Genomic DNA, 26,200 nt, shown 5'->3' on the forward strand with positions numbered 1-26,200 from the left:
GACCCAAACTCAGTTCCTTACTGGACCACAAATCTAGACTCACATATCCCACCTCTCCCTAGCTACCCATCTAGAGCATCTTGCAGATGAGTATTTATAGCACTGAAGCAGAGAAATGGAAATCTTGGATTGCATTCCCTGCTCTGACATTACAAATGATAGCAGAACTGGTCTTGGAACAGGGACAGAATCTCTACGTTTTTTCCTGCTGCACAAATGCATAATTTCCCACTTGTTTCCTTACTGGTCCAACAATCCCTGCATTTTGGCCCAACAGATGGAAACCTCCCACACAGAAGTGCCTGTAGTCTATGGCATTCTTGTGCTTTAACTAGTCCAGAGATGCCAGACTTGCGTCATCTCATAATAAGGAGAGCACTTTATCTGACCTCCCCTGTCCTAATCATGCACCCTACATGTTACACATGCAATGGAAATAGCTACCACCTGGGAAGTGTTTTGAAATGCAACCCTGAGCTTTCCTCTGCACTTTTCAATTTTTTCTGAGGCACCTCCTTGCCAGGTGACAACCCCAGGCTTTGGAACTCCAGTGGACAGAAGCAGCTGCCTCCATCCATATCTTTATAGACATAGATGCACTCTTCAGCTGTAGAGAAAAGTGCTGTTCCAGATGCACTTCAGTGCTTTGCATTTCCTCAGACAAGGAACAGAGTCTGACTAATCTTCTAAGGTATTTAGCTCCCCTGGGACATGAAGTTTGTTTCATTGGCCTATCTGAAGTTCCAGTCCTCTGAGGAAGAATTTGGACACTGCAGTGTGTTAAAACCGCTGCTGACTCTGACTCCTCAACAATGTTCTCCAAGTTGTTTGTGCATTACACGGAATGTATTTTAAAACTTGCCTCGCCTCTCTGCTATCTGCAGGTATCCCGTAGAAAGGTATTGCTCCATGTCCTGCTGGAAGGCTTCTTCAAAGAACTTCTGACGTTCCTTTAGCTTCATCTGCTGGGTGTGCTCCATGTCCAAAACCTTCTGTGCATGTTCAGCATCTAGTTCAGCTGAGAATAAAACAAACAAATAAATAAAATATTGCATGTATATCCCTCTGACTTTCAGAATTTAAAAGCTACGGAACCAGTTCAATACTGACAGATTGTTACTACAGACTGTTAACACAGGCTGTTATGAAAGAAGGCTTCTGGGCTTTGCAACTACATTTTAGAACAGGATAAGAATACTATATTAGGCAGCATAACCTTCACATTAAAGTGATGTCATAACTATTTATCTTGAGGCAAGATGCAAATTTCCTGAGCTGTATAAAATGGAATACCTGAAAGCCCCAGTCCATCAACAACAGGGATTTTAGAAGCCTGCCAAAAAAAGCTCAGATAATGATGCTTCTGCAATCATATGTACCTCATGCACAGAGAAGTAATGCCTTTAATTTGAACACTGCAGCACATTTCCACGACAAAGCAAGTGGGAAGATACATTACCTATGTGTACATACACATAAATACACATACATACATATGTGTGTGTGTGTGTGCATATGTGTCTGAGATTCTGGCTTTGTCAGCCTTCAGACAGAATGGAAAAATCCTTTAAAAGATATCCTACATGTAGCACAGGTATGTATTCACAGAAACTGTGAAGGCAGCCTGAGTTGACAGGAGGTAGGTAATCAGTGCTGTTTTTAAAAACACCACCACACAGGCATTAATAAATATACAGCAGCAGAGAAGACGATGATGATACCAACGCCATAAACGCAAAGCCAACTGCCATGAATTACTAATATGACACCAAGCAGAAAGGGCCAGCTCGTATAGCTTGTACAGACACACAGTGACAACTGAATTTGCTTAGACATAGCTATGCTGGGTCTCTGGCAGCTCCTCTTTCCTCCTATGGCAAAGGAAGCATTAGGTGGAATATCATCAGAACTCCTTCCCCCGTTTTGCTCTACAGGAGTCACTGACTGGCCAGAGGATATACAAAAAAAAGAATCGTGCTGTTTAGTGAAGAATAACATCTTCAAAAATAAAAAGATGTGGCTGCTATTGAAATACCAACTGTAGCCAGACCACTATTAGACTATGCTTCAGAAAAATTGCTTATTAGGAGGAATATGTAAACTGGAACTCTTCCTCCCAGAGTTCTCTGCTCACTTTCCTGAACCAGTCTCATGAGCACTCTGCTTACAATAAAACAAGACTTTTCTACAGTTGAGCTGCTGATGGAAGGGATGGAGGTGGCATGAAGAGCTGCTGGTCTGTTCTGTTCTACCTATTAGAAGAAGGTCCAACAAATACCACTGGGTGAAAAATGTCCAAGCTTTCACACACCAGAGAGACACAGCTAGAATATGGCATCCATATGGATAAATGCTGGAAGAGCGTTAAGGCTTTTTAGGACAAACATTGTGTCAGTCTTCCAGGAAAAATGTTATGTTAATAGCATTTTACAACACGGACACTCATTAAATGCATTTACCATTATAGAGATTATTACCCAAATTCAGAGCATGTTTTATTAAACCAGGCAAAAGCATCAGAGAGCAGTAATTCACTCTGTTGCCTGCATCAAGGTCACAGATCATACACAGAAGCAACTGAGCTGTGAGAGATTCCAAAAGAAGCCAGAAAACTGGGCTATCTGACACACCAAATATTCATTAAAACATCAGTAAATAAGCTGAAATCTTTTTCTTAAAGCAGATTTCAGAAGTAAAACATCAGTGTAGAAAAAGGAAAGCATTTTCCCTGAAGGTAACATGTCTTTATTATCAATTACACTGTGGTGTATGATGACTCTGTGTCCCCTGGAGCAACTCCTTTAATACAGGCCTGAATGATGAGCAATTATTAATAACATTGTCTATGATGCAGAAATGCTATTCAATTGTAATAATAAAAGCCAGAGGCTCTCACTGACAACAGAAATTTCCTGTCTTTCTCATGATACATTCTGACAGTTTTGCACTCTATATTGGTAGTTCAGGATATTTTTAACCCCGAAACAGAGATGGCATCCAAGTAAGATATGAGACTGATGCAATCTCTTTCTTAACATTGAGCACTCTGTTTTTAACTTCTGCCTAAAATGTTCTGTTAAATTGAAGTTGTCCCCAGCCAAAGCTGAATGGCAACAGCTGCCTGCAGTGCTGATGTGTTCCACAGAAACTCTAGATACACAATCTTGAAGAGTTGTCACAGGTTTGTTCTCCAAAGTCTGTTACAGAGTTAACATCAAGAACCTTGCTGCACGATTTCATGCTCTGCCAGGTGTAATAAAAGTTGCTTGGCTAAGCAGAATCCAACTGCTACATTTGGGGTTTCTGTTTGTTATCAGAAATGCTAAGGATGGCTAGATGAAGCCAACAGTCAAACGTGAAACCATGGAAAACGGATGTATTGCTTCTTTTACAAAGCTATTCAGAATTACATTTTCCATAAGCCAAGTGTAGTTTATAAAACACTGCATAGAGACAGTACCAAAGGAGTTCTAAGAAAGAGAATCATCCATATACCATCACACCCTGCTCATATGAATTCTTCTCAGGATGCAAACTGAGACCTGTCACACTTAAAATACTATTGTATTTTTCCTTTTGCCATAAAATTGTACCTTTCAATTACTAACTGCACCTATGTCTCAATCACACTGCTGTGCACAGAAAAAAAAAAGACAAACTACACAGAAAATGCACAATTAGATGCAGACATGCAGGAATTGGGAATTGTCACAATAACCCAAATAAAAGGTGACTTTAATTCTCCACCAGATGATCTTTAACAGAACAGAAACTAAAAGCAGGCAAAACATTTCTTAAAAATTGAAAACTCAAGGGCTCACATACAGCCTTCTGTACTATCCTCAGGAACAGCCCCATGGCCAACCCCTGGCTCCCCTCCCTTGGAGTCAAGGTATAACCCACAGCCCGACTCCCCCACGCAGAGGCAGCACTCGCCCACAGAGCTTCATGTGCTACAAAACCTCATTTCCTCCAACATAGCTCTTCCTCACCCTCCCTGTGCAGGTGCTGGAGCACAGAAGTCTGTTGACCCTGGGATGAGTCACCCCAGCCTGAAGGAGCCCCTGGGCGTGTGCACCCCTACTGAGATGCTGCACTACCCTCGACTCCTCTGGTCAGGTGAGGATTTATCAGGAAGTGTCAGGGGATGACCCTACTTCTCCAAACACCTCAGTATGAGAAAAAGTTATAGTCATCATCTGCTTCTGTCCCTGTGGATCGTGCCTAGTACCACCTAATGAGGTTGGAAAGCTGTACTAGTTAATTCCCGTCATTAAAAGGACTGCCCTGTGCTCTCAGAGGTCAATGAAAAAAAAAAAACCCAAACCAAAACCAGAGTCTAGAGTGTAGTCCTTAAAGCACTGATTTTCCCTATAGGTGCTTCCTCCCCTCAGCTTTTTTCCTGGGAAAAAAAAATCACCATACAGATGTACAAATAGGCCAAAGACTTAGGAATCAAGGCAAGACTGCAAGCACAATATTATTTGGTCCATGTTTCCACATCTCAATTTGCATTTTTGATATCTTTCTGCAGACAGGAGCTGTGCTAAGCAGACGCTGTATTCCTATGACAAGATTAATTTATTAAAGCCAGGATCTCAGGACAAATTATTTCTTAATGACTTTATAAAATATTGTGATTTATAAATTAACTCTATTTCTGGGTAAAACTCCCCCGCCTTGTATCTGAAATGTTTGAACTAGACACCAGAAAAATCCAAACTCCAAAGGAACAAATTAAAATTGCTTATAACCACATAAATCGAGTATAGGGGACACCATTTTCTGATATCATTCCTAGGCCTGGCTGACACTTTTTACAAATTAAAATTCTGCCACAGTAAATAAAGTTTCTATCCAATCAACAAAATGACCATTTTATACTTTAATATAAAAAATTTTCCAGCTATGCACAACAGATTTCCTGAGAAAAGTGTGGCTACAAATAAAACGAATTAGAAGAATGACTACCAAAAAAAAAAATTCAGCAACTGAAAACACTGTTTGTTTACATGGCTAATACAACCTTTAGGCCTAATATGAAAGATGTCAAGTTGTCCAAATGGATTGCTTTTTAGTGCTTCCATACTGTTATGCAATCAGTTTACTTCTCTTCAACTAACTTATTATGTAACTTTATAGTTCTCATGTGAAGTAGAACCTACATCTGTTCTAAAGAGAGAAAGACACAGAGTAATGCAAAAAATGCCCTTTGTCCCCCTCCCTCTGTAGTTCATTTGCTTTTTGTAGACTCATCCGACCAGACCATAAAATGCACACAAGCATTCTTTGCAGCCTTTTTTGCTTTTGCTACAAATATCAAAGTTTCAAGCAGCCCTTCACTGAACTCACTCCTGGTTTTTGATGTTCCTTCTGTGCTGAGAGACTTGAAACTGGACAAGACACAAAGACATGCTGAGCAGGGGAGGATAATCCCTTCCCTTCATCTCCTGGCCCTGTTCCCATTCACTCAGCCCAGGGTGCTGTGGCCTTCCCTGCTGCCAGGTGTCCATCACTTCCTCCAGGACAGAGCAGCGTGTTTGCTTGTCACCAGCCTCTACACAGGGCATGACCCATAAACTACCACTCTCCAACACAACTGGTTATTTATCCATCCTGTTGCCCAGCCATCCAGACTCTACCATCATAACTTGCCTACAACAATACTGTGTGAGGTTGGCAAAACGTATCAGTAACATGGCTATTCACTAAACAGCCAAACCCCTTCAAAATCAGAAAAACAAAATCATAAAAACAGGCAATGGAAGACAGCTTTTCAAGTGCATTATGACTTAGCAACTTTATACTTGCAACTGCCTCATTATAGACCCTTTCAAGCAAAAATATCAAAGCAAGACAAGGCGCCAGAGAGTGCTTCAAAGAATGCAGTTTTCCTCAAAAATGTTTAAATTGTACTTGGCAGAATTTAGAGTACATTTTCATATGACAAGGGATGAAGTTCAGAGCACTCCTGCACTACACTGTACTGACAAGTGGTGAGAGTGTGTTGGCAAAACATGAAAAAAGGAAGTAGAATAAGCAACCTAGGTGCACACAGTCTTTCTTCCACATTAGAGTGAAAAGAAAACAAGTAAGAGCCACAAGACCTAGCTGTTTTTAAACTCTTAAATAAGAGTTTCTTTACAAAGGAATTTGTTTTTACTAAAGGTATATTCAAATAATTACAAACAATAAAATTAAGTCCTGATTCACTAGAATGGAAAGTCAGGATTTCACTCAGTGACAGAAGGATCGCCTTTGTTGTAAAAAATATACACTGTTCCAAATGAGATTTACTGTCTGACAACTCTCAAAAGCCTGCATTTTCATGAAGGTATATTTTACTAAAATTAAGATTAACAGTCATTAAAAATGACTGTATGTATTTCTTTATATCTAACTAGTGTTTTTATAGATTTTATCAGAATATGAAAACTTTAATTAGCCCACAAATAATCTAGTCAAGAGGAAAAGCAGAGATTTCACCAATGTAGAGAAATTATTTTTAAAGTCGCCCAATAAGCAGTTTCAACAAGTTGGCTTACCTTGGAAATTCTCTCTAAACAAACAAATTGCTTACTTGAGATCCTTGGAAAATAAAGAATAAGCTTAAAATAAATATCAGAATAAACCACAGACAATAGTTGCCTGTGTACTCCAAGATTCCAGTGACTAAAGCAGCACCTGGAGGAAGAGGCAGCTTCCGACCAATGTGACAGGAAACATAGCTTGGGAAAAGGTTTCTACGTAACTCCAAACTTTATCTGGATACCAGAAAATCATCATAATTAAGAGACACTAAAAATACGCTCCACCAAAGAGTAAATGCACAAATTGAGTTCTAAAAATGTAAATATATCTGGAATTAAAAAAAAAAAAAAAATAATTACACAATCATATGCCTCACAGTGTGTGAAAAAACTGGTAGAGCTTGATAGAATTAGGATCTTATAGGTTGGGTAACAAAAGGTTACTGCGTTTACACTTATTTTACTTTCACAGTTTTCTTCAGCTATCTTCTACTTTTTAAAGCCCTGCAAAGTATGACGACCATTCTAAGGCAGATCACTGGCTTGCCACTGCAGATGAAAATACACCTGAGCTACAGACAGACTGGACCCAGTTTGGGTTTATTTGAATTTTTTAACAGTTTGGTACAGCCCACATTGTAACTAATTTAGGAGTTCAGACAAGCCCAGAGCATCCAAAGTTACATATAAAAGCTTAAACCCTGCCTTGCCCAACTGCACTTTCTTGCAAGAAAACTAAGTAAGCATCCTGAATAGCAGCTCTACAGCACATTATAATCTTCAGATTTCACCTTTCTCTGTTCTCTGCAAGCCTAAAATCACCAGGATGAGGGACAGCTCTGCAAGGTGGTCCACAGCACCATAATGGACTTCCGTTTTAGAACTACACATACTTGTGGTTCAGAAACAGTAACAACGCTTTTGGCCATTTTATTTCTCATTAAAAACTTACCAAAAACTGAGTGTATTTGCCCATTTCTCAATTCTTTTTAAAGTAAGAGCAGACATTTTCATGCCTGCAAATGTGGGAAACAGGAACAACTTTAGAATAATTTTAGCTGGTTTTAGCTATTATCAAAATCACCATGGAGATACTGTTCTACAGCACTTTATGGGTGGGTTTTTTTCCATACTTGCTTCACTATTTCCCTACCATCAGCTGTGCAAATGCATGCCTTGTAAATCATGGTAACATTACAGCAAAAACTTTGGGGGTGAATTATCTCCTTCAGGCCCATACCTTCTGGTTTAACAAATCTACAATCCACCATTTTACATTTCTCTGGTTCAATTTCATTTATGGTCCCAAAACCACTAATGACAATATCTATCTTTCTAGAAGACAGGATTTAGCAACGTGACTTCAGTTGGATGTGAATATCATAAACTGTCCTTGACTTGCACCAGGACAGGTTTTGTTAGGAAAAGGGTCTTCTAACTCCCCAATTCCTCGTTTAGTCAGATTTCTATCCAACTGAAACAGAATAAAAGGTGACAAGGGAAGGGTAACATTAAGCTGAACCTCCCTAGCATAGAAAGTAAAACCCAAAATGTCAATTGCTCACATGCTTGTTTCCCATCTCCCTATAAATCCACCACTTACAGTATGTAAGAACAATAATTCAGTTAGTGAGATGCAAAGTATGTATTTCCACTATAAATAAACCTGACTGTCACATATAACCTTCAGTACATATTTTTGAAGACAATCTGGCTTTAAAATTTAGCCACACACTATTGAAAAATCCCACTGTTACAGAAATTGTACCTGAAAACAGTTCAAATGACTCAGCACTATTCTACTCTCATGAAATGCAGTACTTGGTGCATAAGTGCTCCAACTACTGTTTTTATTGCCTTACCTCAAAAATACTAATTTTCAAATGGAAAAACTAGTTGATAGCAAATCTAAACCCAAAGTACTTAAAATAGAAACCACAGCACTGCAGTATTCTATTCAGGTCTCCAAAGGTCCATGAAACTGTCCCAAATAAGATTAATAACATCCCATCATCTGAGTACAAATCAGTCTATCGAGCAATTTAATGACTATTTTCCATTCCAAAAAGATAACCACTTTTGCTTTGGAATTAGAAGGCTTTCAAAGACAGGCAAAGGGCTTCTGTTACTACAAGAATAGTGCTAATCTTTGCACAACTCTGAGCTATTTGCCTTCTAGATCAAATTATGTGCATGTGTAAACATGTAAATTAATTATGAGATACTGTTTTGCTGTCACAACGCATTCTGCACATGTTGAAAACATGGGTTCCGCAACATGGCAAATCAGTTGGCAGGTATCAGCTTTTACTTGTCCCTAAGAATAACACTAAGCTTTGAACTCTTGCTGCAGTGAAACTATTCTTCACCCATAGTATAACCATCTTCAGATACATAGAACAATACCACTGAATGCTTAACTACATCTTGCCTCAAAAAACGAAGGTGAACAAATTATTGTCTTCTTACCTAATAATTAAAACAAAATGAGAGGTTTACTCCATATACATGTTTTCAGAATAACCAGTTTTCTGACTGAACATGCAGTTTACACCTCTCTCTTCAGAGGGAGGGAGGGGTAGAGCCTGTCAAACAGTCCTACGGTCTTCAGAGCCAAAAGGAATGAGCCACAGATTCACAGTCTCGGTACAGTTCAGTCTAATCTGACTTACTTTACATTGACAGTGACATATTTTAGACCTGAGGAGGGTTTTGGTTTTTTTTGGAAGACATACTTTAATACAAATCTTGGGTTAACATAACCTGTGATTGCTCAGAACACACACACACACACACACACACACACACAAAAGAAAAAACCCTACATTTCACAGAACAATCGTGCAACCAGTTAAAAGAAAATTTGATTTTTTCACATGCTTGGTAAAGCATTCAGTATTTATTATGTAAACTATATTTGGTAGTAGATCATAGAATCGTATCACAGAATCACGGAATGATTTTAGATAGAATGATTGAGCTGGAGGAGACCTTAAAAATCATCTAATTCTAACCCCCTGCCATGACCTTCCACTAGACCAGGTTGCTCAGAGTCCCATCCAACCTGGCCTTGAACACTTTCAGGAATGGGGATTCCATAGCTTCCCTGGGCAACCTGTTCCAGTGCCTCACCATCCTCACAGTAAAGAATTTCTTCCTAATATCTAATCTAAACCTACTCTCAGTTTGAAGCCATTCTCCCTTGTCCTGTCACTGTGTGCCCTCTCATCTTTCTTGTAGGCTACCTTCAGGTACTGGAAGGTTGCAATTAGGTTACACCAAAGCCTTCTCTTGTCCAGGCTGAACAAGCGCAATTTTCTCTGCCTTCCATCATAGGGGAGGTGTTCCATGCCTCTAATCTTGGTGGCCCTCCTCTGGACTTGCTCCAAGAGGTCTTGCAACTTGCAATTTCTTTCTATTTTTAGCTAATTATAACACACGAGAAATTGTACAAATGAAAACTCAATATTCACATAGTCAGAACTGCAGGACTGCCAGTGAAATAACTCCTCCTCAAGCGGAAGCTTTCTTCATTTACAACATCAAAATTTCATACGTAGCAATATTTTAAAAAGACCATAAGCAAATCATTATATCAGTAGTACACACAGAACACTTGAAGTATTTCTTTTTTCTTGACAACTTAGTCTATTTCCTCTTTCATTTCTGTCAAAACAACTTCTCTGATGCAAGCAAAAAAAAATTGCTTTTCATTCATTCTATTACTGCTGGGTTTATTTCTTAGAACTTAAGACAAAGAACCATTAAATTACAAATCTAGTCCAGTTTAACACTGCTCAGGTAATGTCCCAGGTGAATCACTCTACAGACAATCTTTAGAAATCCTAGTGGTGAGTAAACACTTTTGTTTGATATGATTAGCGAGACAAGATCTGAAACACCATTCACTCTAACAAACCAGCATCCAGGAGCATCCAAACATGAGGGGACTGATTTGCTAACAGACAGCTATTAGAGATGTGTTATCAGCTGAGAAATTTTAAAATACATGCAGCCCTGCATATTCATTACACGCGGAGTATCAGTTATGACAGACCAGCCTATTTTTAAAATCCATATTTATTCTCAAATGCAAAACGAAGATGCCATCATTCTTTTTTAAAAAAGGAACGTGTACCAGTGCTATTTGCTAGTAAAGCTAATTTGCAACACTAGCAATAGCATGCCTTTTCCATACTTTCTACAATACTGTAAGACAGATCTTTTCAAGCTACATTATAATAGTCTCTTATAAAATAGTGGTTTTCAATTAATGAGTTGCTTTTAAATTCAGCCAATTGGACAGTAACAACTATACAGGCACAATAAAAGGAAGACAACCAAAATAAAAATTGTACTACATTTCAAACAGAACAATGTAGCTGAACATAAAGCAATATTTTCAGAATATATGATTATATTTTTACAGTTAAAATTCCTCATTTTATATTATGGAAAGGCATTGTATAGCAAGAAACAGGACATGTGAAAAGTGCAGAAATATAAAACAGTGTTTTTTCCACTGAACATTTTTATTTTTAAAAATAAAATGGTTTATGTGAAAAACAGTTTAGTTAGGACATGGATTGTGATTCAGAGGTAGGGCAATATTCAGTATGTCAGTTTTAATGAAAGGATATTCAGTTTTAAATTTTTAATGAAACCTTTCAAGCTTTCTTCCATGCACCTATTTTTCATTTACTCAATGTCATTCCACTTGCTTCTTTATATTTCAATAGAATATTAAATGCTCTATAGCTCAGAAATAACAGACCATAACAAAAAAAGCAGCCCTGACAGAACTTTCAATTTGCAAAATACTAGCTGTCTTTCAATAGCTCAACTGTAAGAATAAAATTCTTTTGATAAACTAGAAAAATATTTGAGATAAATCTTCTTGAAGAAAAAAAGAGCCTTGAAAGATGATCTGCTCCCACTGGTTTGCTGACTTATTTGCGTGCTGTCTTCTAGCAGAATTGTTCTGAACTGTTCAAACATGTAACACTGAAGGTAGAATAAAGGTCATCTTTACATATAGTGTCCATAATTTTACTGCTAATTCAGAACAGTTTCTGCAACTTTGACATGTCTGGTTTTTAAAGGATTTAAGGGCAGACCTTCAGGAGCAATCCACACAACACAGGCAGATGGGAAGAAAACCAAACCCCTACCTTCCTTACAGTCTGTAAACTATGACAGGAGTGTGTGTGGCTGAGTTCACTTTCTTGTTTAGTTCAACCCTGAGGGAAGTCTCATGCTTTACATTTTCAAGGTTTTCATACAGTAGCCAATATTTGCTACTAATAAGAAGGGAAGCTAACAGGTCACAACATCTCAGTAGTTTGCCAATTTTTCCTCTGACATGCAAGTTTTACCATGCTTTGTCTTTAAAGACAACCAGAATAAACTACGCATCACTGTTGGCAAAGACAACTCACTCAATGCAATAATAAACCTGATATTATTGTACTAGATCAAACTGGCATTGCCACACCAAGGAAGCACTGGTGGTTGGGAAGAAAAATCATTTTTTTAGACCAAACAATTCTGAAGAAGAACCCCTTCTGAAGGTTTTTGTTTGTTTGTTTTTTTTATTTTTACAGAGGAACAGTCATCACCTGTCCTCCTGAAGCTGGCACAGAGTTGACATCAGGTGTAAAACCAACAGCCACCATACTGTCAGGTTCAGCTAAAGTCACAATGGCAACTGCGTTCACTCAAAACTATGTTTGCTATTTTGCCATTAATTAATCAATGTCAGCATTAGGCGTGAAATAGTGTAATTTTTAGCATGTATTGGTTTAGCTTGCAATAACAGGTAAACTGATTTATAAAGTTCGCTATTCAAATCAAAATGATTTAAGTGCCACATTTTTCAAATACTGCAGTAGCCTGGTTTAAAGATATTGTATAAAAACTAGCAGGCCTTCTCATGTGTGCAAGATCTAAGATTCTAATATCTTTAGATTATTAGATTACTTTAAATAGTTGATACTAATAGATTAATTTATTGGGATTAAATACAACTAGACAAGTTTCACTGGTTAACATAACTAACGAGCTCACCTATGTCTTTATAAAAAGAGTGTAATTAATAGCTAAGACGTTTTCCTTATTTGATGTTCACAGTTTTACACCTGCTTTTTATTGAGAGGAATTGTTATCACTAAAACAGTACAAAATTTACTGGGTCTATCAGTTGCTTAATCCAACATCTCAATGAGTATATATAAAAAAAGGAGAGACCCCCATGCAGCAAACTAGGGAGAGGGTGGAGCAGATGTGTGATGTTACTAATGCATCAGAGGAACACTAAACAAGAGAGAAATATGAAAGGAAAGGAGATACAAAGGAACAGAAATGAATATGAGGCAGGGGCAGAGGGGAAGGGCAACTGACACTCAGAGTGCCAAAAAGAGATAATAAATGAGATATGACCCTTCATTCTGGATTTCTCCAGTCTGGTAGAGATTAAACAAGTTGTGGGGAGAAAAATAATACCAATCAGGAGAAAGAAATTTAAAAGAGAGGCAGAGAATGCATTGCCATATTGGAACCAAACTCCAAGAACAAAGCCACAACAATAAAATTGTCTGTTACAAAAGAAATAGGCCCTACTGAAGCTACTCTGACAGACAAAACCCCAAGAGCCTGAAGGAACAATTGCATTTGAGTGAGAAAGCACATACTGCGTGACCATCAATGAATAAACTCTATGCCTACCGTAAAAACAAACTGACAGATGACACCTAGGATACAGTATCTTATTCCAGCAAACAAAGAAAATCCACCTAAAGGATGCACAGACATCAAAGTGACAGTGAGGAGTGAATAAGAAGTAGAAATTCAGGAAGCTGATAAAAGCATTTACAAGGCGGAGGAGAAAGAAGAAGGGGGCTGGCTGAAGAGGGAAGTCACTATAATTAGGACTATGAAACCCATAAAAAATACTTCCTATGAGATCATTCCTTTCAACATACACAGCTATATGAAATATATCTCTCACCCTTTCCCCCCACCTTCTTTTTTTCAGTGCACAGATGCCACACAAATCTTCAACATCTCCTGACACATCTTAGGACAGCAAGCACTAACTTGTGCCTGTGCTGCAACACAGTATAAAATGAGGAATTAATTACCCCAACATCTGTATCAATCAACTTCTGCCATTTGTATGCACCTTAAAAAACCATTCACCTTTAGGCCAACTAAAAATATAGAATACTTAATTTATAGTATTGTCCTTAACTCCTGAATATGTATAAGGCCTTGTTAACCTAATTTTTAATTTTATTCTTCAGAATATTTTAGCAGTAATTAGTAATGAGTAGTTTAAACCTCATAAAATGCATGCACATTGCCTGCATAGGGTAAACACACGGTAAATCTCTGAAAAAATTAAATTTCCTAACTATTACTCTATTTCTTGAAATAGCACCTCTCTGTACTAGGTATTACTTACTATAGCAATGAAAATCATGTACTGTATCTCTAGAACAGGTATAGCCACCCGCACTTGGACCAATTCAAAGAGCCCTACAGAACTGCATAGTGATTCTGAAAAAGAAAGTGGAACTGCTAATTTTTGAATCATTAAGATAAACTGTAAGCAGAAGTGTACTGATCCTACTCAGTGTCCCATTTTTCTTCTTTCATATCTAAACTTGAATAACGTGCCTCTCAAAATCTGAGCATCAACTAATTTTAGAGGAAAATATCATTAGAAAACAATATGACCTTTATTAAATATGAATTATTTGTTCACAACACATTTGGCATGACAGTGGGAAAACATTGCCTTCAGGCCACCATTATATCTGCCCTGTTTCCTTCTCTTTCTTCCCATCATCATACATCTGCTTCGTCAGCTCAAACAGCATCCAGTTTCCATGGGCAAAGAGATTTGTTGCCTCCTTTTAGAGCAACCAAAAGTATTTTTATTTGTTACTAACAAAGAAAAAAAAGTATGATGTTTAAGATTTAAGCTTTCAACAGATATTTAGGCAGAATATTTCTCATCTCTTTGCTGCTGCTGTAGACTCTAATAGATGATAACCATTTGATTTCACTGGTTTCATGCAAGGGAAAATGTTGTTCATAATCATGAAGACCAAAATTTGTTTTTAAATAAAAGATTAAATTTAATGGAAGTGGGTTACAAACAATATTAAAGGATCTAAACATTTGATGTTCAGACTTTGTGATGCCTTTCAAAACAGAAAGGAGACAGGCAAAGTGGGATAAGCGAAGAGCATTTAAACAAAAAAGTCCTTGCAAGACTAACACAAACAATCTAATCTATCCTGGGGCTTGGACAACAACACAACCTGTGGAATATGACAAACATTATGACATAAGGTCTTCCAAGACAAACACACCAGGGACAGTATCTGGTAAATGCATCATCCTCAGTATCAGTTCCTGAACGTACTTGAAATTATGAACAAAGCTTGAGGTGGGGGTGGGAATCAACTAAGAAACTGTGGGAATATTCCTGTTCTGTTGGTACAAGTATTTTCTCTCCAGGCTTGAGTGAATGCTATACCAAGGTGTTCGGCAAGTGCTGAACTTCAACCTATTGTGATTCTCTTATAAACTATTAAATCTGTTTATAATAGTGACTATCCAAGGCTAATGAGAACTGAAGCATGCTTAAGGAATCAAAGTAACATCATTATTATAATTTCATGCTCTAGAAAACTGTAGACATTTGGTCAACAAGCCTCCTATTTTGAAACATGCTTGCTGATATTATTCCTTTTAAACTATTTTTCATCTGTGCCTTATTTATTAAACAAGTTCCCTTGACAATACATGTGTTTATATATGCAGTAAATAGAGCATCAACATCAAACAGTGGCTGCATCACACCACGAAAGATCTAACCACAAAGTGCCTAAAATCTTTGTCAAGAAGGAAGGAGAGAGAGAGAGACTTGATAATGTATCAATACGGTATTTTCAAAATAAAATTGGTAAATATAGAATCATAAAATCATTAAGGTTGAAAAAGACCTCTAAGGTCATCAAGCCCAACCATCAACCCAGCACCACCACCATGTTCACCACTAAAACCCATCCTTGTCCACACATTTTGGAACACTTTGAGGGATTCATTCATAAATGCGTGGATGATGACTACACCACTTGCCTGGGCTATCTGTCCCAATGCTTGGCAACCCTTTCCATGAAGAAATTTTTCCTAATATCCAACCTAAACCATCTCTGAGGCAACTTGAGGCCATTTCCTCTTGTCCTGTCACTTGTTACCTGAGAGTAGAGACTGACCCCCAACTCACCACAACCTCCTTTCAGGTAGTTGTAGAGAGCAATAAGGTCTCCCGTGAGCCTCCTTTTCTCCAGACTAAACACCCCCAGCTCCCTCAGCTGCTCCTTATAGGACTTGTACTCCAGACCCTTCACCAGCTGTTTCCCTTCTCTGGACACGCTCCAGCACCTTGCTGTCTTTGTTGTAGTGAGGGGTTCAGAACTGAACAGAGGATTCAAGGTGCAGCCTTACCAGTGCCAAAGGACAATCACTTCTCTGGTCCTTTATTTCTGATAGTGTGTTATATGCACTGCTTGTGAATATGGCGCATTATTCAAGAAAGTAATAAGTTCTTCACAACCAACTATAAAATATATACAAGGTTATAGATTTTCATGAAACATGAATTAATTTTGGTCATTCAATCAAAAATTCAAACTACCAGGTTCCCTGTAAAATGCTCATTTGTCTATATAAATTCAGAACAAAGGATTTTTTACAGCATTTATCTGGTTTAACTAAAATATACATGTATATACATATCATTAGCTTATTACTAGGTATTAATTTGAGATATTAAAACCTTTATAGACATGCAACTCCTCAATTAAATTTTAATAAAGATAAATGCATAAGTGCACAGTTCATTACAAATATATTGTACTCGGTGTATTACAAAATAATTTCACATATGAACACCATAAGTATTAGAGGGCCAGCATGAATTGCATTTTGCTGAAGAAGTTTGCAAGGTAGCAATTTCCATTTACCATTCAAAATAGGTCAGAAATTATATATTTGCATACTGCTATCATAATCCATTTTTTAAAGTGAAAACTGTAATCACATCAGCAGCTATTAAAGACTGATGGTCGGCTTTTTCTAATATCAGTCTAATGCTTTCTAAATAGTAAATTGAATGATGATACTCAGCCTAGAGGGAAAAATATAATAAAGAAGCCTGAAAGAGATTTCATTTTATAGGCATGTATAGTAATGTATATAGAAATTAAAACAAGATATGTTCCTCTTAAACCCACAAGCTAAAAAGAAGAACGTATATTTACAGTGAAGTAGCCTATAATAATATAGGTCATATCTGATGATGCTCTATTTGGAAATCCACTCATGATCAGATCAGGAGATAGTGAGTTTTGCTCACATTTCAAGTGAGACTTCAATATTTCATTTAAATTACACATTTACTTTCGTTTTAAATATTCTTTAAAAGTCTGAAACAGTTAAACAGATTTTAGCCTTTACCTCTGTTAACCAATAGGAACAGACTTGACAGATTTGAGAGAAAGGCAGCAGTCAACTAGTTAAATCAGCAATACTGGAAGCATAATGTGCATCCACTGAGTCACCAAGGTTATATAAACTGACACAGCACATTAATACCACTCTTTCCCTGCCTCCCAAAATACAAACTGCTCAATCATTACAAATTATATCTTTGTTTCAGTGCTTGGAGAATAACTGTCAGAGCCCAGAAACTGAGCTACCTTCTCATTCAAGAAGAAGTCTGGAGGTCAGATCCGAGCCTTATCAAGTAAGGCAGCACAGAGACGTGCCACTTGCACTTGCACTGCCCCTCTTGCACTCATCCTGAAGGTGAATGCAGAACTTAAGACTTCACAGATCACTCCAAGACTTTTGTAGCGCGATGAAATAGGAAGTTCTGCCATAAATCAGTTCTCGTCTCCAGATGTTTTGGAGACTGGATTACACTTAGCCAAGTGGTAACAGTACAAAAGAACTCTGTGAAGTAGCTCAGCAATAAAATATGGAAGAACTATGTTTAGGAGTACTCAAAAATACTTCTCTAGGTGTATGCACTTTTTGACTTGCAGAATTTAACAATGTCAGTATGAACTTGGAGCATCCTGAAGTGTAAGACTCTTAAGAGAAACAAAATACTTGTTCAATATAGTCTTAAAAAAATCACAGAGCAAAGAATTCTTAAAATAGAAGCTTGCAAAGCGCATTATATTGTCAGAGCAAATCTGTCTCCATCCCACTAGAGATGCTAGCTCGGTGATCCGCATGTAACTCCACCTATCTTTTAAGGCAAAAACTGTCCTAGTACCACTGCTTGTGGGCTTTAATGCAAAGTTCTGGCAATCATCCAGGACTCCGGAAGGGAGGGAATGCAGCTTTTGAAATTTTCTTTTTAGGTCATGACATAAGAGATCACACTGATGGCCACTAATGCTCCATTTACAAATGCAGAGGGAAGTCAGCAACTTGTACTTAAAGAAAAAATAAAGTGCTTCTAAAAACAATGCTGCATTGTGCAGAAATTTCATGTTTACGCAAGTTATCTACCACTTTCCAAAGAGTTCAGTAAAACAGAAAACTGAGAAAGTATCATGTACAACATGGAACTGAAAACCAAGGGTAAACCAGCATATTTTTGTCCATGGCAAATAGGCAATCCTAGCAAGCAGTGATGTTTTAAATGGCAGTTTTACAGGAAAAAAAAAAATCAAACACATTTTTATTAAATTTTATCCTGTTCCCTATGCTTAGAACATGAAAGGGCATCATGCATCTTCATCACAGAAATGACCAGACTAAGTTTCAGATCAGTGCATTTTAAAGTTAGTAAGTGGTATGTGGAGCTTTTGTCTTCTGTGAAGGTATCTAAATTGGGTTTGGTACTTGAGATGTGGTTGAGTCTTCTGGCAATGACAAAATCAAAAACCTTTCCCACACTTTTCTCACACTTGTCCTTTTTAACAAAGTTAACGATTACATACAATCTTGTGGCTTTATACAGAACTCTTCACAGAAGCCTCTGCTAGCAGACAGATGCCATATTGCCTTCTATATCAAAATAGCAACCAAGAATGATGAGTGAGGACATCACTGGAACAGGGATTCAATTAACGGAATATGGCAAAATTGACATTTATATAACGAAGTTGTAGGTTAGTCATCGATGACTAAATTTATACCACAGAGCTATTAAATCTCACCCTCTGTAGACAGAAGAGCAGCAGATTCCAAGAATCAGAAAACCAACAGCTTATGAAAGAAACTTTTCTGCCCAACAGACTTCAGTAGAATCACAGAATTGTTACAGTTGGAAGAGACCTCTGGAGATTATCTAGTCCAACTCCACTGCCAGGGCAGGGTCACCTAGAGCAGGAATACAACCAGATGGGTTTGGAATGTCTCCAAATGGGAAGACTCCATGACTCCCCTGGGCAGCCTGCTCCAGTGCTCTGTCACCCTCAATGTAAGGAAGTTCTTCCTCCCATTGAAGTGAAACTTCTTGTGTTTTAGTTTGTGGCCATTGCTGGGCACCACTGAAAAGAGTCTGGCACTATCCTCTTGGCACCTGCCTTGGAGGTATTTATATGCATTGATGAGATCCCCTCTCAGTCCTCTCTTCTCCAGACTAAACAGGCCCAGATCCTGCAGTGTCTCCTCATAAGAGAGATGCTTCAGACTCCTCATCATCTTTGTGACCTCCACTGAACCTTCTCCAGTAGCTCCTTGTCTTTTTTGTACTGAGGAGCCCAGAACTGGACCCAGCACACCAGATGTGTTGTTCAAATACTCCTATGTTTCTCTTCCCAAGTAATTTGATGACTATGATTGGGCAGAAAACAACTGATGCTAGACAAAACAAAAAATTGAGCACTATCACAACATAGGCAGCCAGTATTTTCTGTGCTTACAGGATTTAAGAAAGCCTCTTTGCTGAATACATACTAGGACAGTTTAACACAATTAACACTTAGCTGGAGGTATATTAATTACTACAAAACAAGCTCCCCAAGCCACCCCAGCCCAACACACACTGGCCTTTCAGGAATTTTTTTCTTGATACTCATTCCTTCAATATGCTTACAAGTAGAAGTCTCCATGCCCCCTTCTCCATCAAGCAAGCCAAGTTCTCCTAGCATCTTGTAATCTTTATGAAGATGTTGAAGAGTACAGCGCCTAAGATGGAGCCCTGCGGAACCCCACTAGTGACAGGTCACCAGTTTGATGTTACCCCATTCACTGTTACTCTCTGTGCTCAATCTGTGAGCCAATTGCTCACCCACCACATGATGTGCTTATCCAGCTGTGTGCTGGACATTTTGTCCAGAAGGATCCTGGGAGAGACAGTGTTGAAAGCTTTACTGAAATCCAAAAAGATTACCTCCACTGGCTTCCCTTGATCAACTTGGTGGGTTACCTTGTTATAAAAGGAAATCAGGTTTGGTAAGCAGGACTTTCCTCTCATGAAGCTGTACACTGTCTGCATTGTCTTTCAGGTGTTTTTCAATACCTCCCAGAATAATCTTCCCTGTTACTTTACCAGGCACTGAAGTGAGACTAACAGGCCTGTAGTTTCCTGGGTCCTCCTTTTTGCCCTTCTTGAAAATCAGGACAACATTCTCTATCTTCTAGTCAGCTGGGACCTCTCCAGATTCTCAAGACCGCTCAAAAATCATCAGGAGACGTTTTGTGACGATATCAGACAGCTCTTTGAGGATTCTGGATGAATCCCATCAGGCCCCATAGATTTGTAGGGATCCAGCTGGAGCAGCAGATCCCGCACAACTTCAGGGTTGACTGGGAGTTGATCATTCTCGCAGTCATGGTCCTGCAGCTCAGGGCACTGAGACACCCTCAGTGGGTCATCCGTGTTGAAAACAGAGGCAAAGAAAGTGTTAAACACCTCTGCCTTGTCTCTACCTCTGGTTGTGATGGGACCATCCCCATCCTGTAACAGGCCAATGATATTTCTATGCTGCCTATTGCCATTAATGTATTTGAAAAAACTCTTCCTATTGTCCCCCTTATTTCAACTCCAGTTGAGCTTTGGCCACACAAATTTTTCTCCCTATAGCAGCAAGCAGCATCTCTGAATTCTTCCCATGTCACTTGACCTTGCTTCCAACAAGCAAAAAGGGAAAATACATATGTCATCCAAACCTGTAATGTGGATAGACTTCTTCCAGTCACACAGGTTTGTGGAGACAGAAGCTGAACCTGCAGGCCCCTCCTGAGGACCCTGCTCTCCAGCAAGGGCCAGAAACTACCCTGGCACCTGACAATAACTGCATGGACAACTAACTGGTGCTCTTTAAGACAAAGGCAAGAACCCCACCCTTCTAACTCCATTGTGTGGTTAAACAGACTTTGGAAAAAAAAATTACATTACACCTATGATTAAGGCTTAGGACAGTTTTGTCTGCAAAACAACAATTCCCACATCACTGGTGAGCCACAAAACCTGAGCTTATCAAGTACCACCAGTTTTATTTCCTACCCATGTGAACGCACAAGATAACTGAAAACACATCAGATGGTTTTCAGTGTGTTTTCTCCACAAAGCGTGGGGTTTCAGTTTAATGTACAATAACCACAGAAGAGAGAATAAATCTATGAGGATTTAAGATTATGATCAAGGGAAAACCCTTCTGAGCCAGTGGAAATGCTGGTGCACAAGGTCTGGAGTGATTACATAATCGTCTAATTAAGCCAGAAACTTATTCCTATAAATGGCACCATTCCTGTTTGATTTAAAATGAAACACAGCCAACTACGTTTTGATCAAGTCTCATTTATGCAACATCAAAATAGCACTAGCTGCCTTCTACATAAAAGGGAAAAAAGGGCTGAATGACATCTCCGCAAGATTCTTATTTCACCCTAATCCACAGAGTAACCCAAGTGATTAAAAATGAAACAATGCATTCAGTTAGTCAGAACTGCCTCTTAACCTCTTTCGGCCTTAACTCACATAGTCTATTAGAAATATGCAATTTAGAAACATTACATACATACAAAAGTGTTTTACTGATTTTTTAAAATAGCTCACTTTTTAAGTATTTCATTATTATTCAATGCCATTTTCCAAAGGAATATAATTTCACAAAAAGGACGCCACACTAGCTAAAATACTGAAGACTTATGTTTCTACACTTTCAGCTCCAATGCCTTGATACAATTTCACATGGCATACGTAACACTCCTAAATAAAATGGGCAGAATTGTTTACCAGAGTATCCACATTTTTGTTCCATTTAGTGACAAGGAGTAGAGAAGCATTCAGAATTCTTATATGCTCACGTGCACACCTTGGCCATGCACATCATTAAAACCTGAGCAGAACAAGCAGTTTAATAACCGCTTTCACTGCTGTGAAAGGTGGGGCTGAGATTTATGTAAGGACATGCTATAAGGAAGGAATAAATTATTTCTACTGCAGCTTTTAAAAAAATTCCACTATTTTTGAACACTGAACAGAATAGCATCATTATCTAGAGTCCCACAACAGAAAGAAACAGTGCCATGTGGAGAAATATAAAAAGTGTACAATCCATTACTGTACATTTATTTGGTTACAAATCAAACTGATGAAATGTCTGCACTTATAGTTAAATTTTAACATAAAATAGAAGCAGCATGCAACAACAACAAAAAAAAGAATACTGCCATTATAAAACTGTTCAAAAATTCATTTGCACCAAGATAAAATCACAGGCAGTAAGAGTCTATACCATTTGGTCTTTCAGCACCCCAAAAAGTACTACCAGAACTGATCTTGCTAGAGAGAAGCAATCTTTTTAAAAGCAGATGTATGAGTATTTCTTAATTTGTCATTAACCTCATCCTACATTGGTGGTATATGTATATATTATATACATATACATATATATATAAAATCTCTTTGCATAAGTTTTTCATTACTTTTTTTCTGTCACCAAGCTATACAAGATAATTTTTTTTAATCACATTAGAGTAATTCTGGTTACCACAGACGTGTTAATCTTTCCAATATTAATGTTCATACTAAAGTTTCTACTTACTGCTACCTCTTCCCAGCAGTAGCTGGAGTGATATTGCTAAGGCTCATATTTCAGAACTATCTCCAATTTCATATTCTAATCCTTACACAAGTATAATTTCAAGGTTGTCCCCCACCCCACACACAAAAGAGCTGTTCTACTGTCCAAGATATGATTGTAAATAAGGAAAAAAAAATATTTGCAGCTGCACCCTGAATTCTCCATACTTCCATTTCAGTATCAGGAAACAAGAACAAGTAAAGGACAACTTTTGACAATATGTACAAAGTAGTTAAGGATACAAAATGGATTATACCAGTAGTATATATATTGCTTACGACACTGACAATTTTGAGCGATAAGTGGTCACACCACATTTAGCATAACAGAGGATAAATTTTGCCATCTTTAAGTAAACAGTCAATTGATCTGACTAGATTTATTGAAAACAACTGTTTTTACAAATGAAGTATTCCTAATCAACACAAATGTAAGAAGTTCTCCCATATCAGATGAATTGTTTAAAACAAAATGTTCACCTCTACATTAGTCTTTAATATGAATATCTAATTTAGTGGTCAGAATTACAGCTCATAGGTAGAACCTTCATAAAGGTATGCTCCAACAGGTTATTAAAATAACGAATTGTTCAATTTACTCTTATCTTTTGGTCCTGGACATCAACTGAAAAAAAATCCACGTGAATGGTAACAGAAAAAAAAACCTCTTCCAGTGGTTATATAAAAGAACATAAAAAGATGCAGAGTAGAAATCCAGACTTGATTTCTACTTCAAGTAATGCACAGTTCTAAACATCATTAGTTACAAATTAACAGCATAAAACTGTTATTGATTGCATTAAGAACATTGTTTTATATGATACAGGTGGCTCATATGGATGTAAATAGCATTGACTACTTCATTTTAAAATATAACTTTATAATTTACTTATTTTTTTATTTATCTAAAGGATACTGAGAATTAGCATGACTGCATCTACACTAATATATTCACTGCTCTCTTTTATTATTCTTGGTTTTATCTTCAGATGATAATTCTCTGTCTCCTCTCATCCTGTGGTATCACCCCACCCTTTGACAAGCTTGCTTGAATTTCAGCTAACAAGATATCTGTGAATTTGTATTCTTTTACTAATTCCGATTAATATTACCTTGACAATAATGTAAAGCGACATACAAAAGCAAAGCAATAAACAAAAGCCCTGATGAAAAAGACATTAAGTCGCTATTTCTTTCACATTTGCTAAATCAAGTTGATAATTAACCTCTCAATTTATAGCATACCCTTTGCAAATCAGGCAATGTAGGTAACCAAGGAAATTAATTAAGACAACTTTAATTGCATTTTGCATTTTACATGAGCTCAGCAAATCAAGATGACAAATAATAAAGATGATAATAAAGTTACACCTACATGAATTCTTCTGAGTATTCTCAGTGCCTCCCGGAGATGACATGGCAGTAAGAAATAAGCAAGTAAAAAGAAACCCAGCACTGGTCAAGTGAAAGCTCCAGTTACCAAGCAGCTCCACTGATGTGCATCTTCACTGATGTAGAACAAAGACCGATGCCAGAAGGCTGCTTTTTCAAAGCAGTTTTCGATGGGTCACTCGCACGCAGATGAATACACATGGATACTTCAACTCAGCGCCTTTCCAGAACCTGAGCACAAGCTACCAGCAGCTGGGCTACACCAGAAATGCATGCATGTATTTAGGAAGATACCACATGCTGCTGAATCAAGGGGTGCTGGAGAGAGAGAAATCTTCCCAGCAGGATATAATCGGATGACATGCAGTTACAGCATGTGTTTATTTGGCTGAGAGCTGGCAGCGTCTGAAAATGATTTAGGAGCAAAGGAAAACGTACAGAAGGGTTCTGAATTCTTCTTTTTTATTAGGTGATATTCACAAGGCTCTCCCCTCAAACTGCTTTTCCTTAACATGGCTTAGCTCAGATACCCCATAAACCAGATTACATATTATTCTTACTTCACACATAAAATATTAAAAGCCTTAGATGTGGTTTTTAAATAAATTAGGAACAGTATTCTCTACTGAAAGCTGAATTTTTTGTATTACACATTCAGGCTGTATTTTCATCAAAAACTTAAAAAACCCCTGTTATGCAGCTAAAAAAAAATACAGAAAGGGCATACGACTTAGAATCTTTGGTTATGGTGATGCTGCAGTTACACAACAGTGTATTTATGTTTCAAAAACTGTAAGGCGTTCCTCAGAATTGGGAACACTGGCACACATTGCCTCTTCAGCTTCGGAGGGTGCATAGTGCTGCCAGAAGCCATAGCAATTCCTTTCTTTTACTTAAAAAAAAAAAAATCACATTTTGAAAAGCTTCTCTGTGACAGTTATCAAAATAGAGAGTACAGACAAAAGGCAATTATATAACAAATACTTCTCCAATCGACATAATTAAAAGTAAAAATACAAAGAATATATGGGCCTACAAAACTTGGTTTTATTTAACTGGTGAAAATAACACCAAAAATATCCACGTGAAAGATTAAAAGAATAATAATAACAACTAGATAATCCCGCCTTCAGTCTGGACTTCAGTAATTAAAGGATGAATTCAAGTTAGAGCTGCAGACAAAATACGCTTCTATTTTTTTCCACATCATTCACTTAAGCATTAGAGACAATTAAAATATTACACCTTTAAATGTTTTCTTTTCTACATAAACTAAGTATGACAGGACTTATGTTCCCATGAAATTGTTTTCTATTATCTCCACAGTTTCCTATTCACCCTGGCCAGAGAAAACCTCTATTGTTACCCTGTCCTCCTCCACTCCTTACAAAACCAGGATTCTGCAAGGCCGACTCCAGCACAGGGCAAACTTCCATCACAGCCAACAGGGGCTGTACCTGCACATCCATGTATCTTATTTTAAGATATATCCAGGTATCTTATTTTAAATACATCTGACCTCTGAAAGGTCTTTTGACTTAGTGCCATACTAGAATGCAGAAAGAGTAGGACTAAAGGAAAAAAAAAATAAAACTACATAAATGCATGAATATTAAAATTTGTTGGGAGGATAAACTAGTTTCCTCAAAATGCAAAGCAACATAAGACAAGATGAAACACTATAAGGGTGTCACATTAAAAAAACACAAGATTCTCTAAAAATACATGTAGATAAATCAGAATTAAAAAAAAAAGTGTTCCTACCTTCTACTTTTACAGTCAGACCTAGTATTACAAAAACCTGATAAACACAAGGTTTAAGATGTATCAGTAACATCAGCATTCTATGGGTTATAATAACTCATTGTCTGAATAGCACTTTCAGGCGATAACCATCATAAAAATATCCTGAAATCTAGTTGAGCAAAGAGATTACAAACAGCACTGTTGAATCTGTAACATATAAAGTAACATTATAGCCAAAGTAACATTATAGCCAAGGTAACATTTAGCTAACAAACAAAATAATAAAAAAGTGCATTTAAATAATTAAACCAGAATTAGTTTGGGGTAGGAGATGTTACAAAACCCAAACCTATCTTTGATCAGCCGAGTTACAAGGGCACACAATATTTATTCCAAGGAAATTTGATTA

At 37.6% G+C, this 26,200-nt stretch overlaps 1 protein-coding gene across 2 annotated transcripts in view; it reads right to left on the bottom strand.

Moving 5' to 3' along the window:
- DTNBP1 (dystrobrevin binding protein 1) overlaps positions 1-26,200 on the bottom strand; it is a 71,031-nt gene that overhangs the window by 7,382 nt on the left and 37,449 nt on the right. For both annotated transcript variants that reach the window (XM_027745092.2, XM_027745091.2), the window contains one exon: positions 863-1,018. In XM_027745092.2, the coding sequence (XP_027600893.1) occupies positions 863-1,018 (156 nt within the window). The remainder of the gene's footprint in view (positions 1-862; positions 1,019-26,200) is intronic.

This window comes from Pipra filicauda, unplaced genomic scaffold (assembly GCF_003945595.2).
Source record: "Pipra filicauda isolate LSUMZ 115617 unplaced genomic scaffold, ASM394559v2 scaffold49_size4853605_pilon, whole genome shotgun sequence".
Lineage (NCBI taxonomy): Eukaryota > Metazoa > Chordata > Aves > Passeriformes > Pipridae > Pipra > Pipra filicauda.